General features: G+C 34.8%; 1 protein-coding gene across 2 annotated transcripts in view; it reads right to left on the reverse strand.

The window, feature by feature from the left end:
• EPB41L4A (erythrocyte membrane protein band 4.1 like 4A) overlaps nt 1–14,707 on the reverse strand; it is a 226,423-nt gene that overhangs the window by 5,848 nt on the left and 205,868 nt on the right. The window contains exons 19-20 of one of the 2 annotated variants that reach the window (XM_019727788.3): nt 1,641–1,688; nt 1,016–1,084 (exon numbers count right to left, since the gene is read on the reverse strand). In XM_019727788.3, the coding sequence (XP_019583347.2) occupies nt 1,016–1,084; nt 1,641–1,688 (117 nt within the window). The remainder of the gene's footprint in view (nt 1–1,015; nt 1,085–1,640; nt 1,689–14,707) is intronic. The other variant, XM_019727789.3, reaches the window with a different exon arrangement.

The raw sequence follows: 14,707 nt of genomic DNA on the forward strand, positions 1-14,707 counted from the left end.
GTGTGTGTGTGTTGTTGTTGTTTGTTTGTTTTAAACTTTATTTATTTTAATTGTGTTTTTCCAGGATCTAATCAGCTCCAAGTCAAGTAGTTGTTTCAGTCTAGTTGTGGAGGGTGCAGCTCACAGTGGCCCATGTGGGGATCGAACCAGCCACCTTGTTGTTAAGAGCACAGCACTCTAACCAACTGAGCTAACTGGCCGCCCTCTATGTATATTTTTAAACCACTAAATTGTAATGAAATTATTCCCTACAGTTGAATTCTTTCCAGTAGAGTGAAAGAAAAAAATCCACAAGGCAGACAAAATGGCATTCCTACCAGAAAAAGTTGGTCATTGTCCTAGCTACTAACTAGCCTGTCATTGAGAAGTCCATCTTCAGCCTAAAGATGAGAGGGTTGGGGGTGAAGGTTGGGAGGATGTATACCACCCTGCAACATGACCAGAGTGGGAAGGAAGTATGAGTTACAGAAGGGAAACAAAGCAGCTCCTACTTCTCTTAACCAATCATAGCACAGCAGAAAACAGAGTACACAGGTCATCTTCTACTGCATCCTACACTGAGTGGTGATTAGGAATCCCTATGCTTTCAGGAAGCATGTTCAATGTGCTAGTTCTGTGATAGGGATTGGGTTGGGCTTTATGACAGGGTTTTGTGGTCCACGTAATTCTCTTGGTGCTAAATAACGACTAAAATGAAACTTTGTTACCAAGCAATAAATAACTAAAAAAAACAACAATTGTATTTTAAAACTAACATCAATCATTAAAAGCCCCTTTGTAACTACCATATACAAATAGACAGTTAATAGGAGATAACAGTGATTGTAGCACAGGAGAATGATTAGCTTTAATACACCCTTTTAAAGCTTCTTTCCCTATAGTTGTTTTGAATTTTAGATAAAATGTAAAGACAAATGTACGCACTGCTTGGAACACCACTGAAGAGTTAGAAGGAATTACTCACTTATAAGCACTAATAAAACTTCTGTGAAAAGATTTTCAAAGACATACTCACTCCACTTTAGTGTATGGAATCTCTTTTAATTGTTCTTCTGACAATCCAGATGGATCCACAAGTTCCTTCCTAGAAGGGAACGAGCAAGAAAATTACAGTTGTGATGCTGGTATAACTACTAATACCTTCCACAACCTGTCCCAAAACACAATGTTTGCAAAATTAACAGAAACATAAGCCAGGAACACAGATTTAAAAACTGAAATGTACTCAAGAAAAAATGGGAAGAAAACCTTTTCTGTAACTCTTCTTCTACCTTCTTCCAAGTTTTCTATATCCGGAACGTAGACGGCTCCCCATCAGTCCCCAATTCCCCTACAAAAATGTCCCTTCTCTCCCCTGTAGGAGGTATCTTTTTTCTTCTGAATCTGTTTTCCTTGGTATTTATTTGTAAACTATTGGTCTGTCTGAAGCCCATTTACAGGTGAGGCTAAGGGGTCTTAGGAGAGGGCTGCTGGCGTGGTAAGGTGCCACCACTGTGAGTGCCATGTGTACATAAGGATGACAACAAAGACTATTTGACAGGCTTCAGCCCTAGGCAGCCTCTTACTGTCAGTGGCCTTCCTTGTAAATGCCTTAAAACCACATGGGTTTTAAAACAGTGAGGAGAAAAACCAGTACTCACTGAATATGTTTCCATAACTCTTCTTTTGCTTGGATATCAGGGCTTCTCCTATAAATAGAGAAAACACTGCTCATCTCGGCAAATGTGCTTCATCTAACAATCTCATAGCTAACTGTAGCAGGGCTACAACTCTAAGTTTTCAGACTGTGAGGTTCTTATTTGCCAGCTGAGAAACGACAAGGAAGGACTGGGCAGGGGAGCTGAGGTGGGATGGTTAGTATAAAGACATCAGGATGATTTATCTGCTAGCACCACTGAAGAAAGGTCATATAAAAAGCAGCTGTAACTGGGGCTTCATTTGATGACAGAGCTTAGAACTGCAGGGGCAAATTTACCCACCCTCCAATGGTGGTATTACAATGAAGAATAATTCAAGGCTTCTGTTTCTGGTTCTTCTAAGTATTTATAAGTAAAAGCAAAAGAAGAACTCCTCCTGATTCTATTCGTATGATCTGTAATCACCTAAGTAGAAATAGCAACCACAAGGGGAAAAGAAACAGTGGGATAGCTCAGACTGGCAGATTGTGTGCCACTGACCCACCTTTCATGTTACATCTGACAATATGTTTCTGGGCCAAAGCCTGGGCCCACAAATGCTGAAACCTATCGCTGGCCCATGCTGTCACCCTCCATATGCCCTTCTCATCCCTATGTACACACCCACAAATCTCTCTCCAAGAACGACTTGAGTAGAAAGTAGTTCCACCACTACTTTCAGCTTCCTAGAATGAGAAATTCAAAGTCAGCGTTCCTGTTTCACACTCCCCATAACAGCAATAAATGCTAGAATTCTATTAGCACTGCAACTGTTGCCACAGAATGTCTTTTTCCTAGTGTGAAAATGATAAGGTTTCATCAGTCCTTTCACAAGAACTGAGATCTAATAACAGTAGGTCCAAAGAAAGGACCCAAACCCTAGCAATTAAATGGCCTGGAGCTAAGCAAAGCCACTGACAGTCTCTGTCCTGTGGAGTTTTACATTCATAATCAGTATCCGCATTTGGGGGCTCAATATCACTTTCAACATAAGATATTATGATTGCTTTCATTTTTCTCAGTTAATAAAGGCACCACAAGGCATTCTGGTTGGGCCTTCTGAGCCCACAGAATACAATAAGCTACTTTCTAGCAATTTAATTGACTAGTTTTTTCCTATGTGGAAATAAAATCTGTCTGTGAAGACTTCTAAGCAACTCAAAAGGAGTCAAAACACGAAAGATGAGGGGGAGAGGATGAAGCCTTGGTCTCAGACATATAAATCATGATATTGTTAATAGATTTGGCTATCAGAATAAAATTGTATGCTTAAAAAATCTTAAGAAATGCTTCCTTGGTAGGACTTCCTGTATGGAATCCACCTTTCCTACATTTGGCTGGTCTGATTCACAAGACAACATATTAAACGTGCAAATATTAAAAAGCATTAGCAGTGGATACTTCTGAGTGCTGGAATCGCAGGTAATTTTATTTCCTTATTTATAATTACTTATCTTTTCTGATTTTTTTAAAAACTAAGATAATTTCTTACCTTATCAGAAAAGGAAAAAACATAAGGGTATTTTCATGTTTAAAAAAAAATAAAATAAAATTACTATTGCTACAATTCCACGGGAAATGCCTTTCATTCCCATCTCGGAAGAATTAGCAGAAATGTTATCTTAACCTGAATGAGAACATCAGCCATAAATGTTGGTCCTAAAAGACTCAAAAATTTAATCTATATGTTTAAGTTCTATAGCACTATAATAGTCATATATTTAAATAGAGTTCTGAAGTGGCCAGCAGTTTCAAACAGCTTTAAGGCAGGGAAAAGTTCCAAAGCTTTAAAAGAAAAAAAAAGTTAATTTCCTCCAATTGCTAGACCACCTGTGATTTAACAAATGTAAACATGTGCTAATGAGGAATGCGTTATTTTTATGCTTACATCTGCACACATTTAATCAGTAATTTAAGATGAATTCATGATCCGCAACTCAACATCATTTTGTGGATTTAGAAAGCTGTGGAACTTTAACAGCCATTTTTCTTAATTAAAAGGCCCTTAATTATGCAGATGTTTTATTTGAACTTCCCAAATAAGTTCCCAAATAAGTTCCCAAATAGAACTCTGAGTTGTCCATAGGTACATGTATAAAAAATACAGAGCAGTCCAATAATCTTCAAAAGCATCCCTCATTCACACCTTATAGAAATAGCCAATATTCAATTTTCAGAGAAATTAGTTTGATGAGACATCATTCACAAATCATTTTCCTTTCTTCCAAAACCCTAAAATTAGACCATTTCATAAATCTACAAAGGGTTAAAACTCCATCATTGCATATAGTATTATTCTATATCCTCCAAACACTCCAATTATATTACCTAGAAATATTATACTATATCCTATACATTCTATATATTATAGTATAATATATATTTTGTATACTATATTATACTACAAATAAAATAATAAATATGGCAGCATCTGACTTACTATTTTTGTGATCTTACTACTGACCACTGCTCTGAAAGGAAGCTTAGAGTTGAAAATACGTTACTAAGAAAAATGTAAGTTCACAAAACATCGTTATTTAAAGAATTCAAAGCACTTAATAAATATCCCAGTAATTCCTCATCATATTCCTGAGTGGTCAGAACAGGTACGATTAGGAGATGTCTTAATCTTCAACTCCTTCCCTCGCATCACTCAGAATTAAAGAAGGATTAGGAGGCCATGGAACCAAGCAACCCGAGCGCTCTGGAGTCACTTCCACAGGCTTCGTGCTACATCTTTATCTAAGGCACCAGACTTCTGTTTGGTGTTTAACTGGGAACATCACTTCACCCCGATGATATTTTTTTCAATAAAAACAGTAAGACATTATTGCCACCAGAGGGAGCCTGAGCCCTCTCGCACACACTAGTTGAACTATTTATTGTTTTATTTAGCTTTAAAGCTGCTTCCAAATAACCCGATAGTAAGGGTTCACCCATGTAGAATAGTAGTTTCATCAAAGTTTTCTAATGACAAGTAAATATGAATGTCATGGCAATGCAGCTGAAAAATGTACTAGATAGCCCGATACTTCTCAATGTTTTACAAGATGTGGTCCAATCATACTTCAGTTTAGTAAGTTTGAGGAGAGAGGGGTTTTGCATTTTGTACTACTGTATGTCTCTGGTATTTAATAATAAATATGATTTTCTAGTTTTCATTGGGGATTTAAAAAACAGAATGAATGAATCACGTTTGGATGATGTATCATAACCTGCTAACCCCTCAGTGGGTACCTCCACAAAGGCAATTTATAGATACTGCAGTAGGAATTCAAGTATACCATGGACCCCCCTATCTGCAGGGTATACATTACAAGACACCTAGCAGACACCTGAAACTACATAGTGCCAAACCCTATAGTGTTTTTTCCTATACATCCATATGTATGACAAAGTGAAACTTATAAATTAGGCACAGTAAGAAATTAACAATAACTTACAATGGAAAAATTATAACAATACATAGTAATAAAAGTTATGTGAATGTGGTCTCTCCCTCCTCTCTCTCTCAAAATACCTTCTTGCACTCTACTCATCTTTTCACTTAAAGGAAGCACTTTATGACTCCTCTTTGGCATATCCGAATTGCTGGCATTACTACTCTTGCGCTTTGGGGCCATTATTAAGTAAAATAAGGATTACTTGAAGACAAGCCCTGCCATCCCATGACAGTGAAACTGATAACCATGATGGCTACTAAATGAGCAATGGGCACGTCAGCATATACAGTGTGGACACGCTGGACAAAGGGAGGATTCACATCCCGGGCACGATGGAGTGGGACAGCATGCGATTTCATCACTCTACTCAGACTGGTGCACAATTTAAGACTTATGAATTGTTTATTGCTGGAATTTTCCATTTATTATTTTCAGACCATGGTTAATCCCGTGGTTTTGTTAAAAGCAAAACCACGGATAAGACAGGAGTACTGTATGGGAGTAACTGTATATCTGAAATGACAAATATACTTATAAACATATCTGAAGAACAATTTAAATTACTTCAGATACTACTCTACCCATATTTCTATCTTTTAAAAAAGCTGTAATGGTTCCTAGTGGTTTCTAAATTCTCATAGAACCAAATTCTAACTTTTATGTAGGTTGGCCCCACCATACTCTCTTTACATCTCACCTCTCTCCTCATCTCAAGGGGAATAAAAAATCAAATACCTTGTATGTTTCTAGAGATTAACCAAGATCTGGAGAACTTACTAATTATAGTAATTGCAAGTGTTTATGATGTCACAAGTAATTGATATACGTGATGTGACATAATGTTCAGCAAAATCACAGGAGGATGGTATTATCTGTGTTATAGAGATGACACTGGAATTTTGTGGAGATGAGGTAACAAACTAACTTTGGGAGGCAGAATGTAGACAGAGTCCTAACCATAGCAGCCAGAAGATATTTCCTTTTTTTTTTAAAAAAAGTATTAAATTTATTGGGGTGACATTGGTCAATACATTATATAAGTTTCAAGTGTACAATTCTATAATACATCATATGTATATTGCACTATGTGTGTATCATCCAAATTCAAGTCTCCTATCACCATATATTTGAACCCCTCTGCCATCTTCTACTTCCCCATACCTCCCCGACCTTCTGGTAACTACCATACTGTTGTCTGTGTCTACGAGGCTGTTTCTGTTTGTTTTATTTGTTCATTTGGTGCTTTCTGTTTATATCCCACATATGAGTGAAATCATATGGTTCTTGTTTTTTTCCATCTAACTTATTTTGCTTAGCTTGATAATCTGAAGATCCATCCATGTTACCACAAATGGCAGTATTTCATCTTTTCTTATGGCTGAGTAATATTTCATTGTATATATGTAGGTACCACATCTTTTTTATCCAATCACCTATTGAAGGACACTTTGGTTGTTTCCATGTCTTGGCCACCATAAATAATGCTGCAATGAACATACCTTTGCAGATAAATGTTTTAAGAATTTTGGGGGGTAGATATCCAGAAGAGGGATTATTTGGTCATATGGTAATGGTATTTTTAATTTTTTGAGGAATCTTCATACTGTTTTCCACAGTGGCTGTACCAATTTACATTCCTACCAGTAGTGTATGACGGTTCCTTTTACTCCATAACCTCTCCAACACTTGTTATTACTTGTCTTGTTGAGAACAGCCATTCTAACAGGTGTGAGGTGGTATCTCATGGTGGTTTTGATTTGCATTTCCCTAATAACTAGTGAAGTTGAGCATTTTTCATATATATGTTGGCCATTTGTATGTCTTGTTGGGAGAAGTGTCTGTTCAGGTACTCTGTCCATTTTTTTAATAGGACTGTTTGTTTTTGTTGTTGTTGAGTTGTATGAGTTCTTTATATATTTTGTATATTAACCCTTAATTAAAGGTATTATTTACAAATATTTTCTCCCATTCTTTTGGTTGGCTTTTTGTTTTGTTGATGGTTTCTTTGGCTGTGCAAAAGATTTTTTTGTTTGATATAGTGCCATTCACTTATTTTTGCTTTTACTTCCCTTTGTGGGTCAAATTCATAAAATCTTCTCGAAGACCGAGGTCCATAAGTTTAGTTCCTATGTTTTTTTTCATGTATTTTATTTTTTTAGGTCTTTGACCCATTTTGGATTAATTTTTGTGTAGGGTGACAGATAAAAGTCTAGTTTCATTCTTTTGCATGTGGCTTTCCAATTTTCCCAATACTATTTATTGAAGAGACTTTCTTTTCTCCATTGTATGTTTTTGGCTCCTTTGTCAAAAATTATTTGCTCATATATACGTAGATTTATTTCTGGGCTTTCAGTTCTGTTCCATTGGTCTGTGTGTGTGTTTTTCTGCCAATACCATGCTGTTTTGATTATTGTCACTTTGTAGTATAATTGGAAGTCATGGAGTTTGACACCTCTGGCTTTCTTATTTTTTCTCAGGATTATTTTGGTTATTCTCAGGATTATTAGGTGCTTTGTGGTTTCATACAAATGTGTTGATTTTTGTTCTATTTATGTGAAAAATGCCATTGGAATTTTGATGGGGATTGCATTAAATCTATATATTGCTTTGGGTAATATGACTAGCTTGTCCTATATAAAGTGATTCATTATGTTTCATAGTTATAACACTTTTACCCCAGTTGCCTACTTGAAATTTTCATTTGATTGCCCACTTGGTTTCTCAACAAAACAAAAATGTTCATACTCTATCCCCACATATCCTTGGCCCAGCTCACCCCATTCTCAGTAAAACAGCATAGCTACTCACTCCATCCATCAGCCCAAAGCTAAAATTCATCCATGATACCTCACATTATGAACCTGTCAGCTCTACTTCCAAAATGTGTATTTATCCACTTCTCTTCATTTCTACCACCACCATTTTTTCTGAGCTAAAACCATTTCTCACACCTGGACCACAACAAATGTTTTCTAATTGCTTTTCCTGCTTCCTTTCTTTCTCAGTCTGCTTCTTACCAAGCAGCCAAAGCAACTTCAGAATGAATTACTCTTCAAATAGATGTTTTCCCCTGCCCTTAAATAATATAATTTTTTAAACTGCACTGGCCATATCAGTTATAAAGTTAATCAATCAAGTCCAGTTACAAAGTCAACCCTAACATTTGCTAAATGTTTTTATGGTTTGCTTTAAAACTAAATTCCAGAATGGGACACACATCAAACTCTTAAAAGGGTTCTTTTCTTACAACTACATGAGACAATCCTTTATCTCTGATCTGATATTTTAATCATATAGATAAGATTAAAATTTAAAATACTGTTAGTTTCTTTTCTTATTTCAGTTGATCTGATAGACACAATACCCAATTTAAAGATATTTGTCTACCTCAAAGGAGTATTCCAGAACTTCTGCTTCTGGCCACAAAGGAATAATTGGTATCAGACCAACCCTCCCATCCTCAAGACTATAAAATAAAACAAAATATACAGAGCAACTGGTTTTCAGACATTGAGCAACAGTCAGCATAAGCCTGTGATCTTTAAGGGAAGGGAAGCACAAGGTGATCACCTATTTGCTCCAGTTTTCTGCCTGGGGACACTTTTGCAGTGTGGTGCAGGGAGGTGGAGCTCAAGAGGTAAGTGTTACAGGGCTGAGGAGGCAGAGATCAGAAGTTGACACTGTGGATGAGGCTGAAATTTACAGTGCAAAAGAAAAAGGGAACCAGAAGTCTGCATGGGGTCTTCTGTAAGGCTTTGGCTGAGAACATTTACTGCACGTAATCTATACATAAGCAGAGTGAGATGAGACTCAGTGAGGCCTAACAGAGAGCGGCTACCGCAAGGCTGAGAGCTGAACAGAGATACCCCAGAGCGTCAAGTGGCAGGAGACAAAGTTTTGTTGCAGTCACAGTGAAGAAGCCATGCTGAGCACTGTGCATTCAACTAGCCAATCCAAAAGGCCAATCTTTAGGAATAAGGAACACCCCTGGAGCAAAGGCTAAATGAAAAAAATCTAAAAAGTCCCACCCTATGAAAGTGGAGAACGAAGCATAAAAAATAAGATCATGAGGGGGCAGCCAGGCAGTGCTCTTAACAACAAGGTTGCCAGTTTTATTCCCCACATGGGCTGTTGTGAGCTGTGCTCTCCACAACTAGATTGAAACAACTACTTGACTTGGAACTGACAGGTCCTGGAAAAAAACACTTAAAATAAATAAAAGTTAAAAAAAAAAAAAAATCATGAGGACCCGACAGTCATTGAGCTGCCAGCCAGAACAAAATTTGACACTCTAAAGGAAGAAAACATAATCCAGACCTACAAACATATCATCTAAAATTTCCAGCATATAATAAAAAAATTACTGTACATGCAGAGAGGCAAGAAGATATAACATAATCTAGGGAAAAAAATAAATGTAGTCAATAGAAACAGATTGTGAAAGACCCAGATGTGTGAATTCACTAACAAGAGCTTTAAAACATCTTGTATAAATATGTGCAATATAAAGGAAAATATTGACAGAATAAATAGATGGGAAATCAGCTGAGAAATGGAAAGTACAAAAAGAAAAAACTGGAATTCTAGAACAGAAAAGCACAAAGTCCACTGAGTGGGTTTAATAGAACGTTAGACTATATGGGGGGTAGGAATAAAGGGTTAATGGAGTTGAAAACAGGTCAACAGAAATGAGAAAACTTGAGAAAAAGGAAACAATGAATTTTAAAAATGAACAGAACCTCAGTTGTTTGTGGGATAAGAGCAAATGGTCTAACATATATGTAATTAGATCCCTAAAAGGAGAGCAAGAGAGAATAGGTCATAAAAAAGAATTTGAAAAATAATGGCCCCAAATTCCCCATATTTGGTGAAAAACACCAAATTACAAAAACAACAAAAGATAAAGAAATTCACACTTAGCCAAACCAGCTCAAAACTAAAGAAAAAAATCATAAAAGCTACTATGAAACAAAAAGACATTCCATGCAGCTCACATAGAACAAAGGCTGCTTTTTTATCAGAAATGACAGAGAACATAAGGCTACAGAACAATCTCTCGAAAGCGTGACAGAAAAACTATCAATCCAGAATTCTATAGCTGGTGAAAATATCTGTTACGAATCAGGGTAAAATAAAGACATTTTTTTATGCAAAATAAGACTGAATTTATCCTATGCAGACTTGTACTACAAGAAATGCTAAAGGAAGGAAACTGGAATATTTGATCTAGAGGAAGAAATAGGACACTCTGGTAACAGGAGTTATGTGGGTAACTGTATTCATTTTCTATTGTTGCTATAACAAACTACCATAAATTTAGTGGCTTAAAACAACACAAATTTATTATCTTAAAAATCTGTAGGTCAGAAATCTAACACAGGTCTCACTGAACTAAAATCTACGTGTTGTCAGGGCTGTGTTCCTTTCTGGAGGCTCCAGGCTAGGTGAATCCATTTCCTTTGCCTCTTCCAACTTTTAGAGGCTGCCTCCATTCTGTAGCTCATGGCCCCTTCTTCCATCTTCAAAGCCAGTAAGAGCAGGTTAAGTTCTTCTCTAATTGAACCATTCCTACTTCCTCATCTGTTCCTTTTTCCACTTCTAAGAACTCTGAGCCTACTTGGATAGTTCAGAATAATCTCCCTGGCAGATTGATTTATTATCAATCTTAATTCCACCTGAAACCTTAATTCCCTTTTGCCATCTAACAAAATATTTATAAATTATGGAGATTAAGACATGGGCATATCTAGTGGGCTATTTACTGCCCACTACATTAACTATAATTTTTTTTCCTCTTTTCTTGATTTTTTAAAACAACTTATTGTTGTAACAAAGATAATAACATTCTAATGTGGGGTTACTAACATGCAAAAATAAAGTACATGGAAATAGCACAAAGGACAAAAAGGGGGGATAAATGGAACTATATTTTTCCAAGGTTTATAAATTTTATGTAAAGTTATATTAATCCTAAACAGATTGTGATAAATTAAGGAATTATACTATAAGCCATAGAGAAATCACTAAATAAAAAAATAATTTTTAAAAATATAGGTAAGCTGTCAATAGGAAAAGTAAAATGGAGTACCAAAAAATATTCAATTAACACAAAATACAGTACAAGAAACAAACCAACAAAAAACAGATACAATAAACAGGAAAAAAGAGCAAGATGGTAGACTTAAGCCCCAAAATATTAATAATTACATTAATTGTAAGTCATTCCATTTAAAGGTAGAGCTGGTCAGACTGGATTGGAAAAAAAAAAAAGCAAAAAATACCACTAACTATATGCCATCTGCAAGAAATAGGCTTTAAATATAAAGACATACTCAGGCTTGAAGTAAAAGGTTTAAAATAATATATACTCCATGTAAACAGTTAGAATGAGGAAGGTATATGTATATATGAGTGTGTAGTAGACACAGAGCAAAACACCAGAATAAAGAGGATATTTCAAAGGGTCAATTCATCAGAATGACGAAAAAAAATATGTATGCACTTAATACTGGAGCTTCAAAATAACTTGAAGCAAAAACTGGCAGAACTAAAGGGTAAAACAGACCAATCCACAATCATTGGAAATTTTAACATCCCTCTCAATGATTGAAGTGTAGACAAAGAAATTAGAAGACAACGTGATCTGCTAACTAGATCTACTTGGCATTTATAAATGACACACAGTGACTGAGAATACTCATTCTTTTTAGGCCCACAAGATCATTTATCATTAAAGACCACACGCTAGGTCTTAAAACAAGTCTCAATAAATTTCAAAGGATTAAAATCTTACAAACTTTTTTAACCACAATGGAATTAAATTAGAAATAAATAGTAATAAGATATCTAGCAAAACCCCAAATATTTGGAAATTAAACACCTACTAAAAAAAAAAAAAATCCATGCGCAAAGAAATAACAATTAAACTAAAAATTATTTTGAACTGCAAGACAATGAAAACAATGATTATCAAAATATGTGAGATATTGTTAAAGCAGGGCTTAGAAGAAACGCAACTTTATAGTTATTTTTAAAAAGAAGAGGTTTAAAATTAGTATCACCTTAAGAAGGTGAGAAAAGAAAAGCAAATAAGAGACAAAACAGAGGGAAAGAAGTAATAAAGAGTGGAAATCAATGAAATAGACAACAGATAACAGAGACAATCAACAAAACCCCAAATTGCTTCTCTGAAGAAATAGATTAAGAAAAAAAGAAGAGAAAACAGAAATTATCAACATCATGAATGAAAGATGATATAACAACAGATGTTAAAAAGATAGTAGAGAATTACTGTGAATAAAATTTTGCTAACAGATTTGACAACTAACATAAAATGAACAAATTCTTTTAAAAACATATATTACCTAAACTTACACATAACAAGCAGAAAATCTGAATAGCCTAATATCTGTTAAAGAAATTGAGTTTTTTAAGTTAAAACTTCCCACAAAGAAAATTCTAGGCAGAAATGGTTTCACTTGTGAATTATATTTAAGGAAAAATAATGCTAACTTTACATGAACTCTTTCAGAAAATGAGGAAAAAGGAACATTTCCCAAATAATTTTAAGCAACCAGTATAATCCTGTTACCAAAAACCTGACAAGACACTACAAGAAAATTACAGACCAATATTTCTCACGAATATAGAAAATCTTAACAAAACATATCAAACAGAATCTAGTAATATGCAAAAAGAATAACATATTAGGACCAGGAGCACCTTATCCCAGGAATGCAAGGATGTATCATTCAAAACTGAATCAATGTAATTCTTTTGCTAACTGAATAATAATAATAATAAAAAAAATACACTCATCTAAATAGATGCAGAGAAAGCTTATAACAAAATTCAAAACTCACTAATGATAAAAACCTCTCAATATATTAGGATGGAAGGGACCTTCCTCAGTCTTACAGCTAGCTTCAGACTTAATGTGACATACCAAATGCTTTCCCTAACAATGAGAACAAGGCATAGATATCTTTCTTCCCACTTCTATTCAACACTGTAATTCAACACTCTGTACTGAGGATCTAGCCAGTACACTAAGGGAGGAAAAAAAAAGAAATAAAAGGCAAAAATATTTGAAACAACAACACAAAAAAGCTATCTCTGTTCACAAACAATATGCTTGTAAATATAAAAAATTCTAAGAAATTGCGGGGGGAAAAAAAGAAAAAGAAAAACGCAAGCTACTAGAACTAATAAGTTAATTTAACAAGGTTGTCAGATGGCAAGATACAAAAATCAGTATTGAAAAAACAATTTGCTTTTCTATGTACTAAAAAACAATTGGAAACATTTAAATGTACAATTCAACACCATTAAAACTATTAGATATTTAGGATTAAATTTAACAAAATAAATGCAATAACTCTACTGAAAACTATGAAACATTGCTGACAGAAGTTAAAGACAAATAAATGGATGAATAAGACATTAATTTTCTCAAAATTGATCTAGAGATTCAACGTAATCCTAATCTACAGACTATAGTCTTTTTTTGTAACAACTAAAGTTGATTCAAAAATTTTCATAGAACTGCCAAGTACCTAATAGCTAAAAACAGTCTTGAAAAAGAAGACAAAGTTGGAGAATTTACACTGCCTGATTCTAGTCTTATTATAAAACTACAGTAACCAAGACAACACAGTAGCTTAGGGATAGACAGATCAATGAAACAAAATTGGTCCACATATAAGCAACCAACTGATTTTCAACAAAGGCCCTGAGGGCATTTCAGTGAATGGTACTGAAATAACCAGATAAACACATGGAAAACACTTCTAAATATCTACCTCTACCTTATACATAGAGAACAATTAATTTTAGATGGATCACAGACCTAAATATAAGAGCAAAATCTATACAGTTGCTAGAAAAAAATATGAGAATATCTTTGTGACTTTAGTATAGGCAAACATTCCTTACTATGCAACAAAAACCCCTTAACTATAAATAAAAAAATGATATAGTGGTCTTCATCAAAATTTAAAATGTGTGCTCAACAAAAAACAATGTTAAGAACATGAAAAAGCAAACCACAGCCAGGAGAAAAGATTCACAATAATACACATATCTGAAAAAAAGCTTATATCCAGAAAAAAAAAAAAAACAATCCTATAAATAAATAATAAAAAAGACAAACAACCCAATTAAAAATGGGCAAAAACTTGAACAGAGACTTTAAACATGAAGATATACAAGTAACCAATAAGTACAGGAAAATGTGGTTAACATTAGTCATCAAGGAAATGCTAATTAAAACCACAGTGCAATACCACTTCAAACCTATTAGACTATCTAAAAGTAACAAGACAGATAAAACCAAATATTGGTAAAAATGAGGCAGAACTGGAACTCCTATACACATTGCTAGTGGCGTTATGAAATGAAACAAATTTTTTGGAAATCATTTTGGTAGTTTCTTACAAAATTAAATATGCAATTATCCTCTAACCCAGCAATTCCACTCCCAGGTATTTACCCAAGGCAAAAGATAACATACTCCACAAATACACCTGTACAGAATGTCGATAGCAACTTTTAACACAACAGCAAAGCCTGAAAACAAGCCAAATGTCC

This window comes from Rhinolophus sinicus, chromosome 3 (genome assembly GCF_057876585.1).
Source record: "Rhinolophus sinicus isolate RSI-liver-muscle chromosome 3, RSI-T2T, whole genome shotgun sequence".
Lineage (NCBI taxonomy): Eukaryota > Metazoa > Chordata > Mammalia > Chiroptera > Rhinolophidae > Rhinolophus > Rhinolophus sinicus.